The 12,206-nt window shown below is 33.3% G+C and overlaps 1 protein-coding gene across 1 annotated transcript; it reads right to left on the bottom strand.

The window, feature by feature from the left end:
• Window positions 1-1,382: 1,382 nt before the first annotated feature.
• Window positions 1,383-10,400, bottom strand: LOC107057958 (uncharacterized). The gene is made up of 8 exons (XM_015303130.1): window positions 10,265-10,400; window positions 10,006-10,175; window positions 9,064-9,162; window positions 7,936-8,730; window positions 7,072-7,323; window positions 2,778-2,805; window positions 2,119-2,265; window positions 1,383-1,762 (listed from the first exon to the last, which is right to left on the bottom strand). Exons 1-8 carry the CDS (start codon window positions 10,398-10,400, stop codon window positions 1,383-1,385), a joined length of 2,007 nt encoding a protein of 668 aa, XP_015158616.1.
• Window positions 10,401-12,206: the final 1,806 nt, after the last annotated feature.

Genomic DNA, 12,206 nt, shown 5'->3' with positions numbered 1-12,206 from the left:
CCAAGTAGTGTCTTATTTAAATTTTAGAATGACACATTTTTCATTTCATCAACACTCATTCTTGGGATATGGGATAATGTCACTAGGCAACAATCCTTTTTGCCTTGGATTTTGATAGGCGGAGATCTAGCACATTTGAGTTTCTAGTTGCTTGATTGATACTAAGTGAGAAGTAACCATTTGAGTCAAGGTGGAGAAGTCATTTTTCTAATTTGATATAAATGTAGTGGTAAAGTTATTAATTAATATGGATTGAGGTTGATTAATGTGGTAGAGTATAATATTTTATCTCTATTTTTCTATTGTTTATTAGATTCAATAAAATGGTTTTTTATTTTCTTGTTTCGATTAGAATAAATTCGAAGTGTGGTTAACTGTTCATTTTGTCCTCATTGCTATTTCAAATTGTTATTTTTATTCCTTATATTATTTTCTGTTGATTTTTTTTGAAACTTTACTCCGTAATTTCAATTTTGGATGTTAATTTTGTTATCCAACTCTAATTGTTGCTAATGATAACTTTGTGGGCTGCTATACATCAAATTTGCGCAATTCTTAATTACTCCTTTGGCTGCTAATTGTTATTTGTATTTGGGATATTTTTTTTTCTTTTCTTTATTATTTTAATTTTCATGTTGGGGTTTGTTGCTTCGGCATCTTATTTTGTAGATGTTAAAAGTTTTAATGTTTGTTAATGCTAAATAAGTTAAAATGGCCAATGAAAAATTCTCTCTGTCGGTTTATGAGGCCTCCCCATTTTAAAAGACAGAAATTTAGTTAAGGTCATATACTTTGTTTATTATTGGCCGATGAAGAAATTACCATCGATTTCCAAGGCCTCTCATGTTAATAAGACAGGTTTTTATTTTTAAGTTGTTATTTGAGTTATTCAATTTTATTCATATTTATTTATTACTAACACTTTTACTAAGTGTGTTTACAGCTACCCCGGAGTTGCTTCCCATTGAAGCTATTCGAAAGGAGTTCGAATTATATTTTTCAATTCATTATTTTGTGTATATCGATGTTAGGTAAACTTTAGGCCGAGTTTTATTTTATTACTTGTATATATTGCATGTTTATTATATTTGTATATTGTTTTTTATCTCCTCCTCAATTTGAAAAAATGAATTTAGTCGGGACCCACATTTGTGGATTTCGAAGGATGCATAACACCTTCCCTTCGGAATAACTTGAACCTCTTACCTAGAATCTAATGGTTTCGTAGATCACTTAAATGGTTTCCTATTTTTCCTAAAATTAGGTGGCGACTCCTTTAAAATTCGTTTATTCTTAAAATTCCTTTAAAATTGATTCAATTGATTATTTTTTGAGTCACCGCGACGTTTCCCCCTATTTGAATAACGTAGGGATGTAAACAGTCATTTTTCAAGTCCTTTCAACACCTTGTTGGACCCTTCAACCTTGTCAAAGATCCTTGTTAACAGTTCCTCGATTCGATTTCCTTCCGGTCTAGGTGGTTCTCTTGGTTTTGGGTGATCATGAGGCGGGACATACCTATCTTTTTCAGCTTTCTTATCTCTCCAATTGCCACATCGATCTCTCCAATCTCTCTCTCTCCAACTATTATCTTGATCCTCTTTCCAACCTTGATTCCCACCCGGTCTTGGGTAGTTAGGATAAGCACCCTCCAATTGATTTTCCATGTAGTTTACTTCTTCATTGTGCAATGCCTCAAACTTGGAATCCTTTAGGAACTGCCCACTAATTGTTCCAATTGCATTTACCGATTTCACTCCACCTACCACGACATGTTTGGATAGCAAGTCGAGTTAAGTCATCATTTTAGCAATGTATTTATCACGTTCATGATACTTCTCCATTTGTGCCTTGCGTGTTCCCTATTGTTGAGAAGATACTTCATCCTCTCTAGTATGCCATACTCAGTTCACTTTTGGTATATCAGTTAGCTACAATATTGGCACATCAAACTGTAGTCGCATCAGCCCACTTTGGATAAGTTGATTATCCAATCCTTTGTTGACTGAATCAAGGCTACAATAAAAGTAATGCAGCAACAAATTGTCCAAAACACTATGTGTTGGATATTGTAAAAGCAATTTCCATAACCGCAACTTGTCTCATGAAGAGGTTCACCTCTCACTCTTTTAAAGTTCTGGATGTTGTCCCTAAGCTTGACCATTTTCGAGGGAGGAAAGAATCTCTCTAAGAAAGCATTGGTCAACTCCTCCCAAGAAGTGATAGAATCATTCAGTAACTCAGCCAAACATCTTGTGGCTTCCCCTGTCAAAGAGAAAGGGAATAATCTCAACCGAATCGACTCTTGTGAGATGTTCTTGAAGACAAACGACCCACATATATACAAAAAAAATTGAAGGTGTTCATGAGGGTCCTCATGAGCCAATCCTTTGAACATTCCTTTCATTTGGAGCAGTTGTAGCATTGTTCCAGTTACATGGAACATCACCCTCCTTATTATGGGCGGTAACCTGATAGCTCCCTTGATTGAAATGACATTCATGTGCATGTCATTTGTGTCACCCATATTGTCATTTTGTCCGTAGTAACTATCGTAGTCACTATCATTATCACTTATATTTAGACCTCCAAGTCAACAACACTACAATGCCAAGTAGCAATCTACTACAATTCAATAAGCTTACAAACTAATTTCGCTACTTGAATTCCTAGCCACAATTTTCCGACAGCGGCGCCATTTTTGTTAACACTCAAACTATTCTCAAAAATAAATTCGAAGAATAAGAGGTTGTTGTCAATAAAAATACTCAACTAACAGTCAGGGGTAGAACCCCACAAGGAATGCTATAATGATAAGAATTAAACTTAGGAAATTAAGACTGTGAACTTGTTTATTGTAGTAGGTTAAGATAAACGGACGGATGATTCCATCAAATTTACTAAAAGAGTTTATATATGAAATGCCACTATTTAACTAAAATTTAAAAATTCAAACAATTAACAAGTAAACTAGGGGTGCGGGGATTGGAATCGATGTCACATAGGGGTAATTGTGTTGCTCAATAGTGCTAAACAATCATGGATAGGCTGGGTCTTGTTCAATGACACTAATCTTCTTTAGCATCAATTCATAGAATCTCCTTTCGGTCTCATTTATGTGAAAAATAAAACAACCCAATACCTTATAATATCTCTCTTCCGAGCAGATTTGGGAAAAATAGATCTGAACCATATTCTCTCTTTCAAGCAAACTATATAAATCACACCTAAATTGCATGCATCAAACTAATTACCCACTCCAATCGATATCTTTCGAGCATCAATCGGAGATAAAAAATAAGATTAAATTTGCAACCTTAACCCATAAATTAACCTCATGCTAATTAGCCTAAATATATGAATGAACAACAATAAAATATAGTAAAACACAATACCCATTACGTTAAATTAACACCCAACCTCATAATTGCACCCCTAGACTTGGGGTTTAGCCACCTATCACAAAAAGTAAAGAAAATAGACATATCATGATAGCAACCATGGATGTGGTGAATTAAGGAATTATAATCAACACCCACGTTGGTTTTAACTTCCAATTGTCAATTGCAAAAGTAAAATTGAAAACCTCAAACTAAAGACGTTTTTTCACAAGGTGAAATATCTCATACACAAAGCTCTCAAAAGTACTATATTCCAACTCTTTCCAAAAACATAAAGCTCTCCAAATGCACTCTATTTTCTCTCCCTTTTGGGCTATTTATAGTTTCCCAAAATTTGGCCTGAATTTTACTGTGTGACCAACTCGACGACATTAGTCGGGATTGCCAAACAGGATTGGTGAATCATCGTCTTTTCCTCAGCTCATTTTTCATTTGCTTCAGGCTTCAGGTGTTTGAACCTCTATCGGTGAACTCGTTTGAGTTCGCCTTTCACATTTAGTGGATCACTGATTACCACCTTTGTTTGCCTTTTAAGCCCTCATTTTTCATCCGAGTCATGTCACCTTCAGCGATGATCATCTATTTTGCCTTTCAATTTCGGTGAATCACCATTTCACTCTTGGTTCGCCGACCTGCCTCAATTATCTTCAATTGTGAATACTGTCACTTTGGGTGAGGTCATGCCATTTGGGCGATCCGCCCTTTAGGTTAGACAACTCCAGTGTGGAGCTTACACTTCTTTCAATGTTTTTGGCCTTTCTTTCTAGTATTCATCGCCCCCTTGTCCTTTAGCCTTCATAGTTGCAAACCATCAAAATATCATCAGAATAGGACATAATTAGGCATTGAGGACACTAATTGTTGAACTAAAAATGCCTCAAATGAGTGTAAATCTACCACTCATCATCATTTAGACACAACAAACACATAAAATAGAAACTGACCAATTTTAGAGTCAAACATAAATTGTGGGACCCACACCAGAATTTCCAGAATTGACTCTGTCAAGATGTCCCAACCAATGCCCCGAACTTATGTTCTAAAAAGGGATACAGTTTGGGGATCGAAACAGCCATAATCAATAACATGAAACAAGCAACAATTTTAAGCTCATATAAGGACTAGGACAACAACTTCTAACAAAAATTCACCTCAAACAAAGAAAGCCAAACAACTCCACAACGTAGCCTCAAAATTGCCGAATGCGTGGGACTTTAAATCACCCAATCCGAGATAAAATGAGCAAGAAACCAAAAACTCCGAATGTGTGGGACTTTGAATCACCCATAATCTCCTCTTCGTGAACACGGAGGCACCCCACGAATGTGGGCCTCACAAACGTGGCCAAGAGGAATCATGGCCCGCAAACGCGGTAGGGACCCCGCGAATGTGAGCCCTTTGAACGCGGCCAGGACCTCGCAAACGTGGCCACCAGGCTGCTTGGCCTCCGCGAACGTGGTCTAGGGTCTGCGAACATGAAGGGCATTTTTTCGTGCACTAGTTGATGCATATCAAACAGGTTTTTTGGCAAGTTGTAAATCTCCGACAGGATGTTTTGAATTCGTTCAGAACCCCGTGCACACAAACGAGATATGCAACCCTACCAAATTTGATATTTTAGAGTTAACATAGTAGTCAAAATTCCCATACAAGGTCATTTCAACAAAAAGTGGGTCTCATCCCCAAACTCTATTTTAAGTAAAAATACAAAGGGGGCTCGAAATTAGCCCGAAAGCCTCGGGATCCGAACGAATGGTCGTTCTAGACCAAACTCAATATTTTGGAGCTAACTGTGCTGACGGAATAATCATTGAGCTCGTTCACTCAGAATGTTGACTAAAGTCAAATTTAGTCCTTAACTTGAAAGTTAAAATGCTTAATCACAGAGACTCACATAAAAAGCCTCAGGAGTCATGTCGATCATGTTACTAGCCTAAAATTAATCTTCTAAAGCTGATGAAATCATCAAAATTGGATTCTGAGGTCATGTTCTTAAACTTTTGATCAAAATGACTGTTTAAAGTTCAAAAGTTCCAAAACATGAAAACTCGCATAAAAACCAAACTAATGACCTGGTGACTGAACTGTCACTCCCAGAAAGTCATAAATGACTTGGAGTCCCTATAGGAACATTCTAAACAATGAACATAAGGCATAACACAAAAATGACCTGGTTGGTTATTATATTAAAACCCTGAGTTGACTCATATGGCGTATACACTATCGGTGTATATTAGGCATCCTGAACTAGCGTAACAGACAAACTTTAACTAACTAGAGTCAAGGATGGCAAGGCCATAATCAGAGGGCCATGTAGTAGCCAAAAATTCAGCTAACCCAATAGTTTATAAAAAAGCAAGTCTAATGTTATGCGGGACAACAAGACCACTATGCTTTCTGTAAAAATCCAAAAAACAAATTATAATCATATACAAGGCCAAACAACGCTAACATGTTGATAATATTGACATAATAGAGTCAACACGACCAACAATGTATTACTACCCAACTCAAGTTTGCATGCCTCTAAGAGTATAGAAACTTGGCATGGACAAGAATCCGACCTACCCATCAACTATATACAACAAAAGAATGCCACAACTCTGAACTTGGAAACTCTGAAAGAAGTAGATCTTATAGAGTAGTTGGAACTCAAGAACACATGTACTATTGAGAAAGCTTGTTGAGTTGTGTGTCAAGACTTGCAAGTCTGAAGGTAGTGCCCCCCAGAAAATGTGGCATCAATATGAAATAATTTTCCAAGTATATAAGGCATAGAATAACTTAGGAAGTATCATAATTATTCTGAAGCAATGGAGGAAAGGAGTCGGTAATAAACATGACATACTTACCTTAGTTTTATAAAAAAAAAAATCAATATCTCACAAAGTATTAAGGCCAAAAATTATGATCTACATATCGTCGAAAATCTCTCAACGAGATCTATAAATGCCCTAACGTTTTATGTAAAAATTAGACAGTCATAAATATGAACTAATGCAAGTAAGTTATGGTTTTAATTTATACCCTAAAAATACATTTTGCATATATACTACTCATGTCAATCATCGGAATACGAGCCTATGCCTCTACTACTAATGTACTATTTGAATTAAAAATACTAGTTTAGGAGACTTATTATTAAGAAAGCGATTAAGAAGTAACCATGGCTCATGTCACTGGTCATCGGAAACCTCAAAAAATGAATGAATTTTCTTTGTCCATAGCCTAAATATCCTCGGAAGATGCATACCATTTTTCTCTTTTGGATACCTAAATCTAGTTGTCTATTGCGGTGAAAAAAACTTATTTTATTCTACACTCATAATGGTGTATTACACGAAGGGTTAGGGTTAAGGAGAAAACAAGCTAATGGATTACAAACTAATATTAATATTTCCAATAATATTAAACTTTGTTTTCATACTAATGAAATACATTGAATATTAATTAAAAATTAGTGCATGTTTTTTTACTAGATATAAGAGAAGTTAAATTAGAATATCCAAATAATTGATGGATAATAAACATTTAATTATTGATGTTATGTATGTAAATGTGACATACAAGTTAGTCATATGGAAATAGGAATCACTATTCGGTTTGGATCCTTATTTGTAATTTTAATTTGCCTAGTAACTTTGTTGAGAGAGTGAGGATCATAAAGTACCACATTGTAGTCTCCAAGAAAACCATCATATCTATAAAGTCCTTCAGAATTTGTTTTTCCATTTTGGTCAGGAGTTCTCCACTCTGCCATGAGCTTGTCTACAATGTCTCCTGCTGGTGTGTTGTTGAAATTGTCATCCATCAAGCACAAACTAGTGCAATTCATTCCTGGCTTCCATGGTGCCCACACTATTATTCCTTCCACTCCTGGATGTGAAAATGCTTCTCTCATGATTTCTTCCAAGTAAAGTGCCTGTTAAGTAGAGTATATATATTAATTAATTGCAGAGCCGCATGCAGAAGGGGTCACCGGGTTCATGTGAATCCATGCTCCCCTCCTGAGATGTGTGAACCTTCACTAGACGTATCAAATAATGCAATGATGATCGGTTGCATCTCTCTGAGGTTGGAAATTTGAATCTTACATCTATCTTGTTGTATTTTTTCTTTCTAAAATTATGTAACATCTCTTTAAGTGGTTATTGGTAGATATAGTATATATAGCTTTAATCTTTCAAAATTTCAAAGTTTGTCACATTGGAAATTCCTAATTTTTTTAACATGGTAATTTTTAATATAATTAAACCAAATGTGCATATTAAAACTAGTAATACGGGATGATATAATCAATGGGTCAGTCGATCTCAATGCCTCCGGCGCGAAATATATATACTATTTGAATAGATAAGAATTAATTTTGGACCTATAATTTTATAATTTATACGACTTTCAATGATAAAAACTTAAAATGTCAAATCGATCAAATTTATTTTGTAATAGTGCACCCATTATGTCAAAATCCTGGATACGCGTGATGTATAATATTTACATTCATGGGAGGAAACAAGAGAGAATATATACATACCTGATTTGAATTGTTAGGAACATCCATTTCAGTTAACCAAATGGGCATTTGAGTTTCACTGAAAAAATCAAGGGCAGCTCGTATGTACGGCATCAATGGTTTTCCCAAACCAAAATGAGCTTGCAGTCCAAATCCTATCGTCAAATCCTCATTTCCTGGATACGATCTGATCTGTCTCCATTTATTTATATACTTATGTGGACCTGCATATACATCTCCCGGAATTTCAAGGGTATTAAACTCATTCAAATATAACGTTGCATTCGGATCTATAACATGAGCTATGTGATAAAACATGCCAGAAGCCTGTGGTCCAATCTTTTCTTCAAAAAACTTGAAGTGTAAGTTCTCATTCACAACATCCCACTCAAAAATATCATTTGAGTAACGCGCCATGATAGACGCGAGACGTCTCACTGCTGTAGCCAAAAGCTCTTTAGGTGTCATATCATGTAGCCAATATTGATTCATTTTTGGTTTGTCCCATAGAACAGTATGTCCTCTTATTTCTATCTTATTTTTCTTGAAGAATTGGAACATGGCATCTGGTATTGTGTAGTTTTCGATTCCTCTTCGACTTTCTGTCCAGTACCATTTCATTTGATTTGTGAATACACTTGCAGTAAAACCTTTTTTAAGAAACCATTCTTGGTATTTCTTGTGTTGTAATAGTGTATCAGTAACACCACAACCAATATGGAAATATGGTTTTGTGAACTTAATATTTACTTTCACTCCACGGATTGCTTTTCCTAATTTGTCCTTTATATCTAGCACTATTTTCCTCTTTCTTACCTAAAATGAAATCGAAAATTGAAGGTTCAAATAGAAAGAAGTTAGATGTAAATAGATAAGTAGCTAATGGTAATAAAATACTCCCTCCGTCCACTTTTAATTGTTCTGGCTTCCTTTTTTAGAGTTAAACAATGAAAACTTTGACTAACATTTTACGATGTATGACATAAAAATTGCAATCTATAATACTTTTCGTATAGTTTTTGAATATATGAATTTTTTATTTAAAATATTAAATTAAAAATTAGTAAAATTGACTTTTGAAAAATGTAACGTGATAGTGATAATTAAAAGTGGATGGACGGAGTAAGAAGAGAGTATTATATAACTTACCCTTGTTATGGCTCTCTGTTGGTGTTGAAGCCATTCGGTTTTGTTGAACTCTTTTAAGGAAACATTATCCACCCAAAAGTCAACTGTCTTATTGTAACACTGGACGATAATTAATAACAAAAAAAATATTACATGTCAATAATAATTATATGCAGAGGTGAAACATTCATTATGATCCCTAATTTGTTTATAGTGTACTCCATGTTACAAAAATTGCAAAAACAAGTATGTGGGTTAAGCAGTGTAGGCTACACCGGAAAATTACATGAGGTTAAATTTTGGTTTTAAAAAAAATAAAAATAAATTATATATATATATATATATATATATTTACACCTCTTGACACAAGTGGAAAGTTTAGTATAGTGGTTATGGGGTTGCAAAAATTTGATTGTGTGTTCAAGCCGTCCGCCACCGGGTGGGACAAAGTATCATTCTAAACTTTCAATGGGTGAATCGTAACTTATATAGTTTTTGTTAGTTTCTCAAGAGAGATATACATATATATAAATGATTTTTTTTGAAGTTAACCACCTATCTATGTGGGTCCACCTCTGAGTTTAGTTGTATATTTTAGGAACTAGGTTAAAGCTCTTGAAATTAAAGAAACCATTACTAATTAATTCATGTTTCATATAGAGAAATTACTTATGTTAGTCATTTGATGGTATATTTTTTTTTTAATCCTCAATATAATGTATAAAAGTTAAGACTTTAAAAAGAACAAGTGAAATTAAAGAAATCATTACTAATTAAATCATGTTTCATATAGAGAAATTACTTATGTTAGTCACTTGATGGTATATTTTTTTTTAATCCTCAATATAATGTATAAAAGTTAAGACTTTAAAAAGAACAAGTGAAATTAACTTCTAGCAAATAGATATTTTAATGATAAAAATGAAACACTTAAAAACAATATAAATGTAATTATGGACTTACTACAAAATACAACTCTGTTGGAAGAGGAAATTCTGGTTGAAAGCCTCCTTTAAGCATGGTCCAACAACCAGGATAAGCATTTCCAGAGGCAATAACTCTCTTTGAATTTTCTTTAGTTATTATTGCAGCAGACACTGTTGTCTCACTTCCTTCACTAACTCTAACCCAAGCTATCGGAGAAAAACAATCGTAAAAAAAATTCACAATAACCAACCAACCAAATAACGTATATGTAAATTGTAGATTAATGAATAAATACCTGAAAATGTATAATAATACCCTTTTTCCATGAAAATTTTTTGAGAAAAAGTTGCATTATACTCATTCCTATTATAGGCAACCATAAAGTTGTTTCTTGAGAAAGATTTTCTAATTTCAATTTTGGCACCTCCCATACCTTCCCATCCATGCAATCCTAGGTCAAATTTTGGGTTTATCAACTTTCCTCCTTTATATTGAACATGTTGAGGTTCAGCCAAACACTGATAATATCATGAAAAAAATAATATATTTAATAAGGTTAGTACCTTTAATATATATGTTACATTTAAAAATTAACAAAAATAGAAGTAAGTATAAGTTGTTACTTCAATACTAGCTTTGTAATTATAAGCCACTCCGTCTACTCCATGTCCTAAAGGAAACAACAATAAAATTAGTAAGAAACACAATAACACGTCAGCTGTCGGTCAGTTGGACCAATTCCTATCATCAGCTTCCTTCATCTTCAACAATCAATCCGTAACTAACAATTAAATATGAATGTGAAGATTGAAAAGGGGCTAGGGACATAAAAAGGAGTTGTATAAATTATTTTTAATTATTAATTTCCTTTAAATAACTAATAATACCAAAATGGTTAAAAGGAAAATAAAGAAAGAAGGGTACTACACCGGAAAAAAGTAGGAGGCAACACAAAATTACTCCATATGCACAAGAAATTACTATCATAAGTAAAAGATCCTGAAAAATAATTAAGTGAAATTAACATCAATAAAAAAAGAAAAATCAAGAAGAATATTAAGCGTTGGAATATATATTATTACCATCTCAATTGAGAGAAATTATCTTTTTCTGTTTTGTAAAAAGCTCTTTTGCAAGGGACATGAGATTCAAGTCCTACATTTAATTCACCAACAAGTTTGAATAAATCCCAAGAGTCAAGTAGTAACTTATATTTGACAAACACAAAATAAAAAGAGTAATTAAGTTCTAATTAATTCATCCTAAGTAATTAACTACATACGTTAATTTTCTTAATTAACTTCTATGTATTTAACCATCTCATATTCTCCTTTTTATAATATGGTGGTAAAAGTCATAACGCCACCTATATTGATATCACAAGGCATGGAGGGGATGTTCACATGAAAGGATCGTCTCCATTACTATTTTGTTCATTACTTCTCAATGGTGTAGTGAATGTAGACTACGTGCACAAAATAAATATTTAAGGCTACGATCATTTTTCTTGTTAGTTCTACAACGATCCTTTTATTTATTTACTATTACACTAAATAACATCATGGAATTCTAAGATAAATTGTTTTTAACCATAGAGGCTTGGATCATTTTGTAATATTCCTTCAAGATAATTTGCTTCAACATTGTATATATATGTTTCTTCTTCTTTTCTCCATAAAAGTACATTTAATCTTGTGTTATTGTGTGAATTAATGTCAAGAATCCAAAAATTCATAATTTTTTCTTATGTTTACTTTTTAAAATAATATTAAAAAGTTAACTAAAATATAAATAAAATTGAAGGAGAATTAAAACATATAAGTAATTTGGATTTAATATTATTTAGAGTAAGAATATTATATTTTAAAGAATAACCAAAAAATATGATCCTAGTCTCTAATATTCATTTTGTACATGTGGCCTACATCCACTATATCATTGAGAAGTAATGCACAGAATAATAATGGAAGGGGTTCTTTCCAAGAGGAATAAAAGCCTCGTACAATAACTATAACACTCGAGTAATAATCTTTGCATTTAGGGTGTGTTTGGTATGAAGGAAAATGTTTTCCATGAAAAATATTTTCCTCGAAAATAAGTAGATTTTTGACTTATTTTCTCATGTTTGATTGGTGAGTAGAAAATATATATAGTGTTTGATAGAAAATAATTTTTGAAATTAAAAATATCTTTTAAAAACAAACTTAATTTTTTTGGGGGGGTGGGGGTTGGTAGGG

Source organism: Solanum tuberosum, unplaced genomic scaffold (genome assembly GCF_000226075.1).
Source record: "Solanum tuberosum cultivar DM 1-3 516 R44 unplaced genomic scaffold, SolTub_3.0 scf00399, whole genome shotgun sequence".
In the NCBI taxonomy this organism is placed as follows: Eukaryota; Viridiplantae; Streptophyta; class Magnoliopsida; order Solanales; family Solanaceae; genus Solanum; species Solanum tuberosum.
Note: the sequence above shows the minus strand (reverse complement) of the source record. Positions and strands in the feature narration are given on the sequence as shown.

Bases quoted from the DNA above. Each gene is read 5' to 3' on its own strand.
- LOC107057958 (XM_015303130.1), bottom strand. From the start codon at position 10,400: ATGGGAGGTGCCAAAATTGAAATTAGAAAATCTTTCTCAAGAAACAAC. The intron at 8,731-9,063 runs GTAAGTTATATA...ATTTCATTTTAG, and splicing joins AACAGAGAGCCATAACAAGG to GTAAGAAAGAGGAAAATAGT. The intron at 7,324-7,935 runs GTATGTATATAT...TCTACTTAACAG, and splicing joins TTCCTAACAATTCAAATCAG to GCACTTTACTTGGAAGAAAT.